This window comes from Lepidochelys kempii, chromosome 5, assembly GCF_965140265.1.
Source record: "Lepidochelys kempii isolate rLepKem1 chromosome 5, rLepKem1.hap2, whole genome shotgun sequence".
In the NCBI taxonomy this organism is placed as follows: Eukaryota; Metazoa; Chordata; order Testudines; family Cheloniidae; genus Lepidochelys; species Lepidochelys kempii.
In genome coordinates this window covers 109,534,615-109,552,581 of record NC_133260.1, presented here as the reverse complement: position 1 = coordinate 109,552,581, position 17,967 = coordinate 109,534,615, and the positions used below count along the sequence as shown (strand labels likewise).

At 42.4% G+C, this 17,967-nt stretch overlaps 1 protein-coding gene across 6 annotated transcripts in view; it reads left to right on the top strand.

Annotated features, from left to right (window-relative positions):
* The first annotated feature begins 3,650 nt into the window (after nt 1–3,650).
* ZDHHC21 (zDHHC palmitoyltransferase 21) overlaps nt 3,651–17,967 on the top strand; it is a 65,642-nt gene continuing 51,325 nt past the window's right edge. For 3 of the 6 annotated variants that reach the window (XM_073345419.1, XM_073345424.1, XM_073345423.1), the window contains exons 1-3: nt 3,651–3,865; nt 15,182–15,385; nt 17,596–17,694. In XM_073345419.1, coding sequence (XP_073201520.1) covers nt 15,232–15,385; nt 17,596–17,694 — 253 coding nt within the window. In that variant the 5' untranslated portion in view covers nt 3,651–3,865; nt 15,182–15,231. Of the gene's footprint in view, nt 3,866–4,851; nt 5,570–15,181; nt 15,386–17,595; nt 17,695–17,967 lie in introns of all 6 variants that reach the window. The other 3 variants (XM_073345421.1, XM_073345422.1, XM_073345425.1) reach the window with 3 other exon arrangements.

The window sequence follows — 17,967 nt, the reverse complement described above, 5'->3', positions numbered from 1 at the left end:
CTCACCCTAGCTCCTGGGTCAGAGAGAGGTAGAATTCTACAGGCTCCTTTCTTTTCTTCCCTTCAGTGTCTCCACTGTCAAAATAAAATCATCATCCACATCTCAATGTGTGACATCATTACATCACATGCCATGGTGACCAACAGGTCTTCACGCCCATGAAAATGTCAAGCCCCATTTCTAGCATCTGATGTCACAAATGAAAGCCTCCTTGGTGCATCAAGAATGTGAATCAAGAACGTGGCACTTTGTGTCCTGAGGAATTTGGCTACCAGTCTAATATTAGACTGTATATTATATATGTTAATGAGGTTTGCAAAGAAACCAGGAAAGGGGTTACTGCAAAAAGGAGAAGTGGTAACGCAGAGTTTCATTCAGAATTTAGCAGGATCCAGGAAGAGGAGGATGGTGCTGTATATGCAGCAGATTTCCCTCTTCATGCGAGAGGAGTGAGTTCTGTGCACAGAGTCCATTCTGCACAAGGATGGGAGGGGTATGACTGGACCTAGATTTAATATTGAAATATATCCTCATGAAGCACAGGACTTATAGGCAGTAAGAAAGAATCATGGGAGTCATAATGCAATCCTCTCTCTTGCATGTGACCTCCGTAAGAGAGCATCAGCTGCCACTGCACATGGCATGATTTTAGCATGCTGATTTAATATTTACAGAGTGCCAATAAAAATTTTATGATGACAGCTGGTGGCTCCTGTGGTAATTTATAAATAACAACAGCAACACCACAACACAGACATCAGGGAACTCCAAGAAGGGTTCTGCACTACTGTGCAATATTCTGAAACCACAGAAATGAGCTGTTTCTGCTTTGCAGGTTTTTCCATAATCATTGCAAAATACATTACTTATGAACTAATCCATGCTGGTCTGCTGCACAGTTCCAAACAGGCATGGAAAGATGTGTGCAACAAAGCTAATATTACTTTAGGTACAGCTCTACTTTAGAGACTATGTAAAATGCGGGTTCCATATCTATTTATTGTTTCTCAATGACACGCACAACAAATCTACTCAGGTAAAAACATCAGCAGTAGGATAGAGGGTGTGATTCTTACTCTGATCCCTGCATATTCAATTCGGAAATGGAAAATTAGGCTGGGTTCTTTCTGGTTCATACATCACCACCAGCCAAAGATTCTGCACCTGGAATTTACAGTTCTGTTGATGAGCAAGCCAGAATACACTACAGCTCACTCTCCCAGAGAGCTGTGTTTGCTCTTTGGGGCTAAAATGAGCAAATCACAGTAAAAACTAATTTTAGTAAATAAAGTTAGCAGATCTGATAGAAGAGAAAGCAGAACTATTGAGTAAGAAGGTGGCATTTTACATAGTCATTTTCAGACTAGAACAATACTCCAGTGTTTGCTCCGGAAAAGGGAAAATCTTTTTGCCATGATCTCATATGTATTTTCACTAACTTCGGCCAGCTTTTTTCCCCCAGTAGAGAGAAAGCTGCCATTTGTCTGACTGTCCCTCCCTTTTATTTGTCTTGCATTTTTATTCCCCAAATCCTCCTTCTCCTTTTCTGTCCTTGCGTCGTTATGCAGCTGTCATGAACTCTCTGCCATGTCTGTTGTACATGGAAGTGACTTACATATTGGCCCTTTGCCATGGGGCTATTTTTCATAGCCAGCTTTGTAGTCTCTTTCACACATGTGCCCATCCTCTATTCACCCCAGTGTTGTATCATAAATCAGATCTTTTTCAATATTGCCTGGTCTTAGGGAAATGTACAGGCTGCTTGTTAATATTTCCACTGTCATTGAAATAGGCTGCATTCGGTCACCATACAATCCCTAATCCCAGCTAAGAACATACACGCTTACATCAGAGCAGCATTGACTTGGTACATTAGAAAATATCCTGAACAATATGACCGACAATCTTGAGCAAATTAGGATGAGTGGTCACCTTATCCTGCAATAAAGTCTTGATGAAAGCTTGAAATCCTTGTGAATTCTAATTCATCTTTACTTCTCAGATATTCTCTTTTTGGCATATACATGTCAACAACAATAATCAAGTTTAAAGAGGTATGTGTCCTCAGTATTTAGTGGTGTTAAAGAAGAGCTTCCTGTAAAAGAGATGATCATTATAATATTTTTCAGGCTGCCCATTCATCCATTATTATGTAGGATCTGTGCTTTAGGGCAAGAATAAGACCAATTTGGAGTGGGACTCCTGCCACTCAAACAGATGGGCATGACTCTAGATAGCCAAAAGATCATGCATGTGCTTCAGCTATGGGTGTTCAAGGCATGATTCCCAGATGGGAATGCGGAAACTGCTGTCCATTACGAGCTGCCTGTGGCAATTAGCCATCACTAATCCATCTCTGGACAGAATTAACTTTTAAAAATAAAATTGTCCTCCCACAGTCTCATAAGGGAATCCTTTGTTCAATTCATCAAGCCCAATATGCTGGCCAGAGATACAGATTGAGGCACTGAGTTTATCTAAGGTGGCGCCATCTCACTGTAAAATCAGAGGGTGACTTTGTGGAAGCAAAGGGAGAGATGCAGATTTATCTTATTTTTTAATTTGGGAATGTATATACATTTCAGGGTACTACTGACGTTTAATATGGGGGGGAGGAGGGAGGATCAATTTAAGATTTAAATCAGTATTCGGGAAATAGCATTTCAGCAAAATCTGGACAAAAGAGGTTTCTTCAGGTTTTTCCACTTCCCTTTTTGCCCCATTTTTTGTGAGTAAAGCCCATTCTGAAGTGATCAAAAAAGTGACAATAATAATAATAATAAGCTTGTTTTCCACATCAAGAATGCTGGTAGTTGGAATATTAATCTTTAGACCTGTAACCTGAGCAAACTTAATATGGAAGCCAGAGAAGATAAATATAGAATCCCCAGTGTGATCTGCTATAGTGTATTAATTCAGCTGTTGGTTAAAACTTTTTTCTGTTCTACCTTAAGCAGCAGATCTTATTTCTCAGTCACATCTGTAACGTGTCTGTCAGAGTCCTACATGACAATTAAAAAACATTATTCCTTGTTGTCCATGAATAAACACATTTTTTCTCTTCCTCCCACAAGAGGAATGCAATGAATACAAGCAGAGGTATTCAAGAGAGAAAGAGGACATTTGTGCATGCATAGCTTTCATGTGGGAGTGCATATACTGCAAGCCTGAAGTAGGACTGTTCCTGCTCCTCATGATTTTAAAGGTCTCACATTATTTGGTGTTTTTCTTAAAGCCCCAACTCCTGGAGTCAAGTGATTACATGAAAACCTCAGCTTTCATTTCAAACTGGTTAGTTTATAGTCCTCAGGATTGCAGAGAAAAGATACTGCCACCTGAATGTACCCAAATGGCTCAAAAGGCAGAAAACAAATAAAAAAAGAAACCCAACTATATTATGTCTCTTAATCCTGTGATTTTTTTAAGCCAGTCTCATTATTTTGGGGAGGCCTGAGGCCGCACGGCCTCTGGAATGCTGGGCGTTGGCAACGCTGGGCGTGGAACGTCTGACTCGGACGGTTTGTCACAGGGGCTTGCCCCACATATCACGCCACCCCCACGTCTGCCGCGGCTGAGGACAGGGAAGGGCGCGCGGGCGAAAAGAGCGCGCGCGGGCCGGGAGTAGAACGCACCCAGGGGCCAGCAGGGCGCCCGCCCGCCCTCAGCGCGTTTGGCCGCGGCTCTGAGTGTGTCCCTACTCAGCGAACCGTCGCCCTCCGTGCGCGCAGGCGTAGACTCCTGCGGAAGCGGAAGCGGAAGCGGAAGGTGGTGGAAACTGACAGAGATAGAGTCTGCGGCTGGCGGTTGGGTGAGCGCGGGAGCGGTCGGAGTGGCTCTGCGGGGACGGTTTAGCCCCCGCGTACGGGTCAGTTCTGCCTTGTGCGAGGAGGGGGCGCTGTGGGCATTCCCAGGGGATTCTGCGAGGGTGGGGTGGTCAGGAGGAGTCTGGGGGCTGAGGCAGGGGCGGGCTGGTCTGGTGCGGGGGGGGAGCGCTTGAGTGTGGGTGGTCGGGGGCAGCGCGTGAGTGGGAGTGGGGGGGCTGGCTGGTGGGGGGAGCGCGGGAGTGGGGGGGCTGGCTGGTGTGGGGGTGGCAGTGGGTGCAGATATGGTGGTTGCGAGGGTCCCCTGGGTAGGGTACTGGTCAGGGTCACAGGGGTGTTTCCCAAAGCCTCCAAAAGGTGGGAGTCCTGCTGAGCCTGGTACTCCAGGTCACTAATTCCAATTCATCCATGGCTAGTCGTGCCAAAAAGCTGCTCCCATGTTGGTCTTAATGGTTTTAGCGTAATTAGTCCCCATCCTTTCTGCCTGTGTTAATTGTTTGGAGGTAGTTATTTTATACTGGGGCCAAGATGTGGCCCTTCCAGGGTAGGCTTAGTGCAAGGATTGGCAACCTTTGGCATGGGGCCCACCAGGGAAATCTGCTGGTAGGCCCGGATGGTTTGTTTACCTGCAGCATCCACAGGTTCAGCCAGTCACAACTCCCACTGGCCGCAGTTCGCTGTGCCAGGCCAACGGGGGCTGTGGGAAGCGGCGGCCAGCACATCTGTCAGCCTGCACCACTTCCCACAGCCCCCATTGGCCTGGAATGGTGAACCACGGCTGAACCTGCGGCCGCTGCAGGTAAACAAACCATCCCAGCCCACCAGTGGATTTCCCTGACGGGCCGCGTGCCAAAGGTTGCCGATCCTTGGCTTAGTGTATGTTAGCAGGATGCTGTGGGGAAGGTTGAAATGTTGCTGTCCCTAGTGTGTTTCCTGGATAGATGACTTCACTCTTCAGAGCTTTCAATGTTGCACATTTCACCTGAATTAAATATTGTTTAATAAAAGGTGCATTATATTTTCTGTGTAGATGGAAAAAGACTTCTATTAATTTTTGAATATTTCCATAGCTGATAAATAGGAATCCGTTTTTGTCAGTGTCTACAAAGCCTCTGAACAACTCAGCCAGAGTCATCTCTGAATAGCTGTAAAGAATCTCTCTGCCTCTCTTCCAGTGTGTTTAGTAATTTCCCACAGTAACATTTTACTTCCAGAAAGGGAACAACACAAAAACGAGGAAGCTATTTCAATGGAAATTAAAAGGAACAGTCACAAGAGTGAAATGTCTGCAAGCTACATGAAAACTACTTAAAAACACCATAATAGAGGCTCAAACTAAATGTATACCCCAAATAATAATAACAATAAATTTTTAAAAAATGACACCATGGCTGAACAACAGATTAAAAAAAGCAGAGGCAAAAAGAAGCAGGGACCCTGCCCAACAATCAGTGAGGCCACTGAACAGTCAAGGTGGTAAAGAAGCATCCAGAGAAGATAAGGCTGCATTGGAGAAGCTAAAAGAATTCTTAGCATTCATCTTCAGTGCAGAGGATGAGAAGGAGATTCCCACATCTGATCCATTCTTTTTAGGTGACAAATCTGAGGAACTGTCCCAGATTGAGGTGTCAGAGGAGATTTTTAAACAAATTAATAAATTAAACAATAGTAAGTCACCAGGACCAGAAGGTATTCACCCAAGAGTTCTGAAAGAATTCAAATATGAAGTGGCAGAACTACTAACTGTGGTATGTAACCTAGTGCTTAAGTCTCTGTACTAGATGATTGGAGGATAGCTAATGTAATGCTGATTTTTTTAAAAAGGCTGCAGAGGTGTTCCTGGCAATTACAGGCTGGTAAGCCTAATTTCAGTAGCAGGCGAATTGGTTGAAACTATAGTAAAGAACAGAATTATGAAAGACATAGATGACACAATATGTTGAGAAAGTGTGAACATACCTTTTGTAAAGGGAAATCATGCCTCACGAATCTATTAGAATTCCTTAATGGAGTCAATGTGCATGTGGACCAGAGTGATCCAGTGGATATCATGTACTTGAACTTTCAGAAAGCCTTTGGCAAGGTCCCACAGCAAAGACTCTTAAGCAAAGAAATCAGTCCTGGAATAAGAGGGAAGGTCCTCTTGTGGATCAGTAACTGGTTAAAGGATAGGAAACAAAGAATAGGAATAAATGTTCAGTTTTCACAGCAGAGAGAGTAAATAGCGGGGTTCCCCAAGGATCTATACTGGGACCAGTGCCATTCAACGTATTCATAAATGCTCTGGAAAAGGGGGTGAACGTTGATGTGACAAAATTTGCAGATGATACAAAATTACTCAAGATAGTTCAGTCCAAAGCTGACTGAGAAGGGTTACAAAGGGATCTCAAAACTGTACAGGAAAGGGAGGGAACAAAATGTGAGAGGAAATTCCATGTTGATAAATGCTAAGTAATGCAAATCAGAAATTTTAATCCCAACTATACATACAAACTGATGGGGTCTAAATTAGCTGTTGCTCATGAAAGCGAACCTGGAGTCATGTTGGATAGTTGTCTGAAAAGATCTTTTCAGAGTGCATCAGCAGTCAAAAACGCTAACAGTCTGTCAGGAGCCATTAAGAAAGGGATACATAAAAAGATGGAAAATATCATAATGCTATTATATGTATAAATCCATGGTATGCCCACATCTTGATTACTGGTTGTTCTGGCATGCACTTCTGGTTGCCCCATCTAAAAAAAGGTATATTATAGTTGGAAAAAGTACAAAGAAGGGCAGCAAAAATTATTAGGGCTCGGGAACAGCTTCCATACAAGGAGAGACTAAAAAGATTGGGACAGTTCAGCTTAGAAAAGAGATGACTAAGGGGCTATAATAGAGGTGTGCAAAATCATAAATGCGATGGAGAAAGTTATTGGGGAGTCTTATTTACCACTTCATAACCCAAGAACCAGGGTCAATGAAATATAATAGGCAGCAGGTTTAAAACAAGCATGAGAAAGTACTGTCTCACACAACGCACAGTCAACCTGTGGAATTCATTGCCATGGGATGTTGTAAAGGCCAAAAGTATAGCTAATGGGGGGGGGGAGTTCATGAACTAGATGACCTCCGGAAGTCTCTTCCAACCCTAATCTTCTGTGATCCTATGGAGGATAGGTCCATGGATAGTTATTAGTCAAGATGGTCAGAGATGCATCCCTATGCTCTGTGTTTCCCTAAACCTCTGACTGCCAGATGTGGGGGCTGGCCGACAGGGCCCTGTTCTGTTCATTCTGTCTGACGCATTTGGCACTGGCTAGTGTTGGAATACAGGATACTGGACTAGATGGACCATTGGTCTGACCCAGTATGGCCCTTCTGATATTCCTAGCACCAGCTTTGGTTGTGGCCTTTATGTACTGCTATAAAATGAATAATAATAATAAAGGGGATAGTTTTGATTTGTGTACTATTGCACTTGCTTAAAGTATTCAAAAACATTTTGCAGAGAAGAACGTCAGTTCTGTGCAGATTAATGCACATGCCTAATGTCACACATTGTGAATAGCCCCATTGACATCAATAGGATTACTTGCTTTGTAAAGTTAAGCATGTGCATAAGATTTTGCCCTATCTCAGGGCCTAACTAGGTGCTGGTACAGCAGTCACCGTTATGCCTGGCAATTGCCTGTGTATACCCTTAGATGCTCTCTCTTTTACTGAGAAATTGAATTCTAACTACTGTAGCAAAGTTTATTTCCTGCACTTTTCAAAATGTGTGGTGGGACCTGAGTTTTAAGGGAACTGTTGTGTGAAGGCAAGCTTTAAAAATAGATTATTGATTTTGCTACAAACCCCTTAAACTATCCATATTTCATATAAACATTTCTGATTACTGTGTATAAAAAAATTTATTGACGTGATTTCTCTGCTTGCCTGACTCATTTGGTGATTTTATAATCCAGTGTTCATCACATCACAATTCATCATCTTGAAGGTAATTCTAATGAACAAACACTGGATTTAAGGCATCATTAATTGAAATGGGCAGGATAGGGTGGGTTAGGAAAAGAGTTCTCTGGCACTAGGTTTTAGAGTAACAGCCGTGTTAGTCTGTATTCGCAAAAAGAAAAGGAGTACTTGTGGCACCTTAGAGACTAACCAATTTATTTGAGCATGAGCTTTCGTGAGCTACAGCTCACTTCATCGGATGCATACCGTGGAAACTGCAGCAGACTTTATATACACACAGAGAACATGAAACAATACCTCCTTCCACCCCACTGTCCTGCTGGTAATAGCTTATCTAAAGTGATCATCAAGTTGGGCCATTTCCAGCACAAAACCAGGTTTTCTCGGTGGAGGGTGAGAAAACCTGGATTTGTGCTGGAAATGGCCCAACTTGATGATCACTTTAGATAAGCTATTACCAGCAGGACAGTGGGGTGGGAGGAGGTATTGTTTCATGTTCTCTGTGTGTATATAAAGTCTGCTGCAGTTTCCACGGTATGCATCCGATGAAGTGAGCTGTAGCTCACGAAAGCTCATGCTCAAATAAATTGGTTAGTCTCTAAGGTGCCACAAGTACTCCTTTTCTTCTGGCACTAGGGTTGCCAACCCTCCCGGAATTAAAGATTAATCTCTAATAAACAAGTATGTCATGTGATGAAATCTCCAGGAATACATCCAACCAAAATTGGCAACCCTACTGTGTGCACACATCCCGGAGTAACACAGCTTTCTGAAAGGGCAAGGAGAAGTTTTGTTAGGGAGAGAGAGAAGGGATTCTCATTACAAATCTAAAATTGCAACAGTTGTAGCTGGTGGTTTTCACAGCAAAAACTTCCCCTGCTTAGAAACGCTTCATGATTATTTGGAGAAATGTTATACTTTTGGTGAGATATAATAAAATAAAAATAGAAGTAGAAAGCCCCAAGCACTAGAAAAATTTACAGCAAGTGTCTTCCCTAAAGGGTTTTGTTAGTAACCTGGTAGGCATACACAGTATCTACTTTTAATAACTACATATACGCAATCCTTAATGTTAATTAAATATTGTAATTATTTTTCTTTGAACCAAAGTTGATGCATTTTAAAGAGCAATATGACTGTAAAAATGACATTGTGGTGTTTTGTGCGTATCTTCATGACTTCTATATATTTTCTCACATTACTTGTAAATATGGATTTTCCAATTACAAAATTAGCAAATTCACCTTGCAATCTAAGAGTTAGATGGGTTCTTTTGGATTAATGCATCACCACCAGTATGTGTTTAAAAAAACTTGCTTTTCCCCTTGTTAATTCTGTTACTCATGTACAAACAGAAAATAATCCAATTCACTCTCCTGTTGTGATGAGTGCCCCTCATACCGGTTATGCAGTGTTGCTAACAGCAATATAAGGGAAAAAAACCATAAAAACTTATTTTATCACTGAAATAATAATTTAGTATGCAAAACTGTCTCAGAATTCATAGGTTTCAGAGTAGCAGCCGTGTTAGTCTGTATTCGCAAAAGGAAAAGGAGTACTTGTGGCACCTTAGAGACTAACAAATTTATTTGAGCATAAGCTTTCGTGAGCTACAGCTCAAATAAATTTGTTAGTCTCTAAGGTGCCATAAGTACTCCTTTTCTTTTTTCAGAATTCATACTGATTTAAATATATTGCGTGTAGTGCAATTTTTGCGTAGTAATTTGTTTGATCATAACTGTCCTTTAAAGGGATGTTGTGCAGAGAAATTTCCTCTCCGACATAGAGTGCCATGCCTTTCAAACTTTCACAACATAATAATTGTAATCCAGGGCTTCTGTTTAAAATTTTCTGTGACTGGACAATTTTAGTTAGGTGACCATGTCTACAATAACAAGCTAGATGAATTGTCAGTTCAATGACAGATGAAAGTCTTTATTGGCAAATGCAAGGCAATCCATTTTAAAAGAAATAATTTGAACTGTTATTTATTTCTGTGTTCTTAAATAGCTACATTGAAGAAATAAATCTTTATTCCTTGGGGGATTCTGTGGGACTGTGCACCCGCAGAAAAGCCCTCCCACCCCGCAGCTTTCCTGTGTTTCCCTGCAGGGGGTAGGAAGACGGGCAGGGGGTGACCATGGGTGCAGTTTTTTAGGGGGGGGATTGCCCATTCCCCAATCTATTTCCCCCTTTTTGCTTTTTCGAATGCAATTTGTCTGTATAGATTTCCCGTTATGCCGGCTCGCACAGTTTTCTGTCTGAATCACAAACAACAACCAAAGTCCTCGCTGATGTGAGGCCTTCCCCCAGAGCTCCAACCACCATCCCCTGGGTCCCCCTCCCTCCTCCAACGAGCCTCTGTGCATCCAGATCTCCCACTGAGCTTCCCGCACCCCGATTGCCCCATACAGAAACCTCTCACCGCACACCTGGATTTCCCCACACTAAGACCTTCCACGTTGAATCCTGTTGGGCTGAGCCTGCCCACCCACACGTGGTCCACCTGGTGCAAAGGGTCAGAGCCCCGGGGTGTTTCTGGAGGAGGCCCAGCCCTTGCACTGTGTCAGGGTCAGGTGCATCCTCACTGCCGAGTCCCTGAACTTGTGGGGGGCTTCAGGGTGATCTCCCACCTTAGTGTAGCCAATGGTCTGTGCTCCCCACTGCCGTTCTGGAGCCACATTTATTTATTGACAAATAAAATGTGCAGAATTTTAAAATATTATGGACATAATTTTTAATTTTGGCACATAATTTTAATTTTTTTGGTGCAGAATCCCCTCAGGAGTAAATCTGAGAATCATTGTGGATAGCTTGATGAAGACCTCTGCTCAGTGTGAAATAGTGGTCCAAAAATTTTAGGATGTATAAAGAATAGGATAATACTGTATACTGTCCTATTCTATAAATTAGTAATAACATTCTCACCTTGAATGCTGTGTTCAGTTCTATTTCCTGTCTTGGAAAACATATAGCAAAAAAAGAAAGGGTCCAGAGGTGGGTGGGGGAAATTATTAGAGGCATGAAGAAACTTCCATATGAAGTGAAAATGAAAAGGTTAGGAATATGTTTAGTTCTGAGAAGATATAAATAAAAAGGAATATGGTTCTGGTATATAAACTAAAGAATGGCACAGAGAAGACAAATCAAGTTCTTACTTTTTACGTAAAGAAAAAACCAATAAAATTGAATGACAATAAACAGTGCTTCTAAAAGGAAATAACTTTTTACGCAATGTATGATGAACCTATAGAACTTACTGCTACAGGACTTCATTTTGTCTAAAGAGTTTAGCAGGATTTTTAAAAACTCTGTGTTAACAATAAGATCCACAGTTATAGTCTTTAAGATGTGTGTGTGTGTGTATGTAGGTGTAGCTGAATATGTGTATATACATTGGGCTGTAGAGCATAAGGCAATCACTGACTTAATGGGGGTTAGGAAGAAATTTTCCACTGCGGGAATTTTCTACTTCCTCCAAAGTATCAATGACTGATTGCTGTCAATGTACTGTACTGGAGGAGCCACTTTTCAGAGCTGGGATACTGTTGCTAACTTCCGGCACTGTTTGTTTGGGCTGAAGTATTTTCCATTGTGGGAATGCTCTCCTTAGTGATAGAGTGTCTGCTGTTCTCTTGTGTTAAGAACGAAAACTGAAACTGATTCCCTAGGAATCAGTGGTTTCTTGGTATTTCTGCTGCTTGCTGTATTACCAGCCTATATGTTTATGCCAATACTTTGTATTGGCTTAGATTTAGATTTCTAAAAATATTTGCAAGACCTCTGAACCGTGAGCTCCTACCACAGTGTTTCTGGAAAAAATATGAAACAAGTAAGTGGCATCCAGTGTGACTTAATGAGGAACTAAAAGGAAATCAAGAAAAAGGGGAACCAACTAAACAAGAAATTCTTAGCTATTTATGATATATACTGGGGTGGGCAAACTACGGCCCATGGGCCGGATCCAGCCTGAGAGCTGTTTTAAGCCGGCGCGTGAGCTGCACCACGCAGCTTGGCCGTGCTCCGGTGCTCTGGCCAGGGCACTGGGTCTGGGGCCGCACCACGCGGTTCAGCCCCACTCCAGCCGGAGTGCTGGGTCGGGGGCCGCACCACCCCCTGAGCCTCTCCCCACACCCCAACCGCCTTCCCCAGCGCTGATCCCCCTCCTGCTCTCCAAACCCCTCAATCCCAGCCTGAGCACCCTCCTACACCCCAAACTCCTCGCCCCCAACCCAGAGCCCGCACCCCCTTTTGCACCCCAACCCCAATTTTGTGAGCATTCATGGCCCGCCATATCATTTGGCCCTTGGGCCAAAATGTTTGCCCACCCCGATGTATATAGTGGCACAGGTATGCATTCGGTTTTACCTTTTCAACTTAAAAGCTGGTTTCATCATAGACTTGTAATTGCTTTATTAAATAGGACTTTTGAAAGGAGGACTTGCATTGAAGAATTAAAGTTCATAAACCTGAAGAGTGAAGTTCTAAGGTGATTTGAAAGAGAGAGATGCTGCTCAGCAACCCTTGAGGGTTTTCGCTTCTTTGGGTTTTTTTTGCCTTCCTCTGCAGTGTGGGGCACGGGTCACTTGCTGGAGGATTCTCTGCACGTTGAAGTCTTTAAACCACAATTTGAGGACTTCAGTAGCTCAGACATACATTACAGGAGAGCGTGGGTGAGATTCTGTGGCCTGCTTTGTGCAGGTGGTCAGACTAGATGATTATAATGGTCCCTTCTGACCTTAACATCTAGGAATCTATGAGTCTAGGTCAGGAATGTTGTTCACATTGTCATCGGCGATCCCTCAAGGTGGAGGATGATCTCTTTCACAGGTTATATTTTATAACCAGGACTTGAAAAATTTACAGCAATCCCATTAAAAGGGAATAAACCTATTAGCCAGAGGTAAAAAGACCTACTGTTGTGGGATTGGGGGAGTCCAATACTTGACTTCTCCCAGACCCTTGGGAACTCTACTCTTCAGGGTAGAAGTTTTTGATGAGAGGGATTCAGCACCTTCTTCCAGAGGAAGTACTTCCAGAGTCCCAGTGTGGCTTCAGACCATCATGAGGCACAACTGACATGATTTTTGCAGCCAGGCAGATCCAGGAAAAATGTTAAGAACACCACCAGGAGCTGTATATGGCCTTTATCGATCAGACCAAAGCCTTTGACTCTGTCAACCGTGAGGCGCTGTGGAAAATCATGTCAAAATTTGGCTGCCCAACCAAATTTATCACTATTGTAAGATTCCTCCACACCCAGATGATTGCCTCCATCCTCTGCAGTGATTCTACCTCTGAGCCCTTTGCCATCCGAACTGGCATAAAACAAAGCTGTATATTGGCACCCACCCTTTTCTCCACTTTCTTAGCAGCTATGAAAACATTAACCCAAGACATCTACCCCAGGGCATTGATATCCAATATCAAATTGACAGCAACCTCTTCAACCTATCTCATCTCCGTGCCAGAACTATATTTTTCATGGGTTCTTAGGTGGCTAAGGAGTCCGATCCTTGAGCCACAGGCTCGTTGACAGACATTGCATGTGGTGTTGGAAGACTGGGTTGGGCCGCAATTGCTGTGTGACGGTTGTCTTTCCATTTTTTTTTCTGGGGTTTTTCTGCTACCAGAGCAAGGTGATTTTCCTCAAAAGTGGACGTTCCCTGTCTGACAAGTCTTCGCCGGTTATCTGTATCCTGAGCTGCTGTCTCGCAGTATGTGGTGTCGATGCCACATCTCTTGATGTTTATCTTGAGAGTGTCTGTAAAGGGTTTCTTTTGGTCTCCACGTTTCCTTTCTGCTTTGGTGAGTTGGGCATACAGTAGTTGTTTTGGTAAACATACATCAGGCATGCTCACACAGTGCCCGCTCCACCTCAGCTGGTGCTGGATAATCAGGGCCTGAACACAGAAGATGTCCTCTGTGAAGACACTGACATTAGTGCGATGATTCTCCCACTTTATGTTGAGGTTCTGCCATAGAAAGTGCTGGTCCTGGCGTTCCAGGTTTTTCAGGTGTTTTCTATAGGTCCGCCAAGTCTCACAGCCGTAGAAGAGAGCTGGGATTACCACTGCTTTATAAACTAAAAGTCTAGTATGTGTTCTGATGTTGTGACTGTTGAATGCCCAGCGAGACAGTCTGCCAAAGGGAGTCTCTCTACGGACTACGGAATAATGTAGCTGAAGTCGACGTACTTAGATCTACTTACCATGGTGTCTTCATTGCTATGTGTAGACAGGAGAGCCTCTCCCGTCGAGTCCCCTTGTGCTTCTCGTTGAGCTGGAGTACCGGAGTCGACATTTGAGTGATTGGCGGTTGTCTATACTAGACACGATAAATCGACCCCCGTGAGATTGATCACTGCCCATCGATCCAGCCGGTAGTGTAGACAAGGTCTTAGATTTCAGAAGCTTTGCAGTAGAGAGAGGAAGGAAGTGAGAGGAAGGGAAGGAACTCTTGTCCTCCTCTTCACAATAGCTCTTTCACCTCCAAAAAAATAACCTGAAATCACTGTTCTGGCAAATGGCCTGCAGGATGATTTCACAAGGGTTATGATTGTGTTGTAAATCATTAATATGATGGGAATTAGGGGTGAGCAAAGGGGCTAGGAGATCACATTGTGACTGACCTGTTTGCCATAGAAATAATTTTTGGCATACTGCTGTGACCCCTTTTAGCTGGAAAAATGTTTATGAAAGTGCAATTCCTTCCGCTTTCAGCATTTTTAAAAGAGGATACCTGATCAGTGAAGAGCTTCAACTGCAGATTGCTACAGAAGTATGTGAGGATTTAATTTTCAAATAGATTGAATATAAATAATCTTTCAAAATTTGGGTTGCACAGTTGGATGTAATGAGATGTAAATAGGTAAAGAGAGCCTTGTGTGCTATTTGTGATAGCCCACATCCATCTAGTTGGCTTAGTTTTGAGAGAGAGAGAGAGAGAGAAAATCAACATTCTTTTTTTATCAACACTTTTTTAACCACCCCTAGGCTGTCTCTGTTGAGTTTTCCTAAAATCATTGATTGGCTGATTATCTTTGTAAATGCACCTATTTTCATTTGCATTTGAAGTCCTCTTCAGGTTTTATATCCTTTGTCTTTTCACTCATCTTCATGGTAAAAGTTAAGCAATAGACAATGAGATGTTTACAATGAAGAAGAAGCCATAAGTGTATATCACATGGTAGTGCATGAACTCTGTGTATGAGGCTTTGAAACATTTAGAAACTTGCATCTGGTTTCCAAATCTGTGCACATGGACCAAATAACAGTTATGCTACTTGAAGTACAGGGAACATTCTACTAGTATTTATTAACTTTCTAATAACCCACGATGAAGTTTTCATGTTACTACTTCAACTTACTGGGGGGGGTTGTTTTTCTTTTTTCTTTTTTTAGGATCATCATTTTCTCCCTGTGTGTGGCAAGCTGCCTTCAGATAATGTACAATGGGGCTACAAATTCATTTTGTGGTTGACCCGCAGGGGTGGTGCTGCATGGGCATGATTATCTTCGTTTGGCTTTACAACACACTCTTTATTCCCCAAATTATCCTCTTTCCTCACTATGAAGAGGGACACACTTCAACTGCAGCGATATTGTGTAAGTTGCATTGAGCCCAATCTCTCCCTCTCCTATCTAGTAAAAAAAAAAAAGGTACCTGTGGGCAATAGCACCTACTCTGACCTATGTAGTATCAAGTTCCAGAATTCCGGGGAAGAAGGAGAGCAATCCAGCAAAAACTGGTCTTAATGCTGATTCTTAAAAATCCAACTTCCTCCTTATTTTTGAAATACAATAAATCTGAAATAGCTTATTTTGGTATTACTTTAGATTAAAGCCTTAACTACAGACAGAGACATGCTAACTGTAATTGGGCTCTGACATACTCATTTGACACAGTTCAGTATGTCCATATATCTGCTTTTTTTTCCCAACACCGCATGTGTGAATCCTGTGGCCAGTCTATACCTACAATCTGCATGAGTGTATATCAGTATCAGGAAAAGCTGAGCAGGTATACCATATATCCTATATTTGCATCAGCAGCTGATGCTGGGAGAGGGGATTGTGGGTGTATTTGGGTATATTTTCACTGCAGTTAAGTTTTCTACACTTGAACTACTCCTCTAAAGTTAGCCTCATGCTGATGAGAGCAGCTACACTTTGAAATAACATTCAAGCTGCTGCGTACACACTGGCACAGCACTCACTCGTGTGTGGCACTTAAGGCTTCGGGGGCACATCTAGGGTTGCCAACTCTCCAGGATTGATCTGGAGTCTCCTGGAATCCGCATCCATCTCCTGGTGACTATTGAAAACAGTCTAATTTTAATAGGATATTTTAAGCAAATGACATTGTCATGTTGGGAGAAAAAAAAATCTGGAATAGCTTCAGTCAGAGTTGGCAACCCTAGGCACATCCCATAGTTCTTTGAAGTGCAGTAAGCTAAGTTTTTCTACAAATTATTTCCCAGTGAATTGTAAGAGAATTTCCCTGTCCCATCTGGGGACATGGTAGAATTGTGGAAAGGCATTGGAGGACTAGCAGCAATCAGGTGGAGCTAGCCTGCATCAACACGGCAGAGGGGTCATGTTAGCAGTTAATGAGTTGGGCTAACTCAGGCTGGCTATATGAGGAGAATGTCACTGGGACAAGGAGCCAGGGATGGGGAAGAGAGAGGACTTGGACAGTGACAGGTTGGAAGGGATGGGGAAGAAGACGTCAAGCTTTGAGGGCAGAGGGGGGTATAGGAAGAAGAGTCTGTGTCCACTAAAGCACACTCCCCTCTAGAGACTGGAATGGGACTCAGGATTCCTGAATTTCACTGTTCCTGTGAAGTCAACAAATATCTGTGGAAACCCATGGGCAAAGTGATTCATTCAGTGCCCATGATGGGTTGTGTAAAGAGGCTGTGGGCCGTCAGAGCCCAGCTTCATTTCCTGCAGAAATTGGAAGGTGTGTAGGGAATGAAGCAGGGGACTTCAGGAAGAGAAAAGTGCTATATAATGCTAAATACTCTGAAAAATCAGGTCCTAGGTGTCTCTGTTTGGACACCCAAAATTAGTGGATACTTTTGACCTTAATTTCTCTATATCTCAGTTCCTCATCTGTAAAATGGGTATAATACCACTATATCTCACCGGTGTCATGAAAATAAATTAATGTTTGTGATGCACTTATATGCCATAATGATGAGCACCATTAGAAAAATTGATGAGGAAGCTAATAATTCTGTCTTTGTAGCAGTGTTTGAATATGTGCAGTAAATGAGGCATGCGTCCACATATTGAACAACAAGGAGAAAACAAAATATTAAGTAGCTGCTCATTCAATGAGCACTGTCCATTTTGTGTGCTGAATGAGGCAGCAGTCCTGTGGAAAACATTTAATGCAATCATGTAATAAAAGCCTATCATAATGCTTATGTACAAAGAGCCCAATTAGATGTGCATAGGCAACCTTAATTGTGGTATTTCCTAACCTTTGTGTGTTTGACTTTGCAATCTTAATATGTTCTTTTAAGGTTGTTTTTATGTGTAATATATGTATGAAATATTTATATGCATAAACGGAATGCTGGTTTACATGTGTTAATTAAGCTATGTTAGTTTAAATCAGATTTACTTTTCAAATATGCCAATTATTGCAGCTTCTTTTATTCTGCAATTTTCTGTTGTCTTGCCTCATTCCTATAAAGTAATCTTTTGCTGTGCTGGAACTATTAAAATGTGACCCATTACTGCATGCAATCTTTGGCCAAAGATGTACTTGATGTAATATTCTGAAAACTTGCGTATTTATTTTTCAGGCTACTACTTAGTCTCATTGTTCTGTATAGTTTCATTATTGAGAGCCTCCATAGCTGATCCAGGAAAACTCCCTGAAACACCAAAGATACCACTTACAGGTACTATATTGCAAGATGTTTCTAAATAATACAATGTTGGTTGCTTTGCATAATCTCTAATATTAGTTTTAATAGCTGTTGGAAGCTTACTAGCCTTGTTTGCAACCACTCCCTTGAAAACCAAACAGGGTTTGGAAAATCTAGTGTTGGTGCTGTTGTGATAGAGGTTAGCAAGGTCATACGCTGTGTTGCAAGGGCATGTGATCAAGAGCAACCCAAGTAACTGTTTATGCTACTCCATCAATCCGCATAGCTCATTAGCGGGAAGGGATA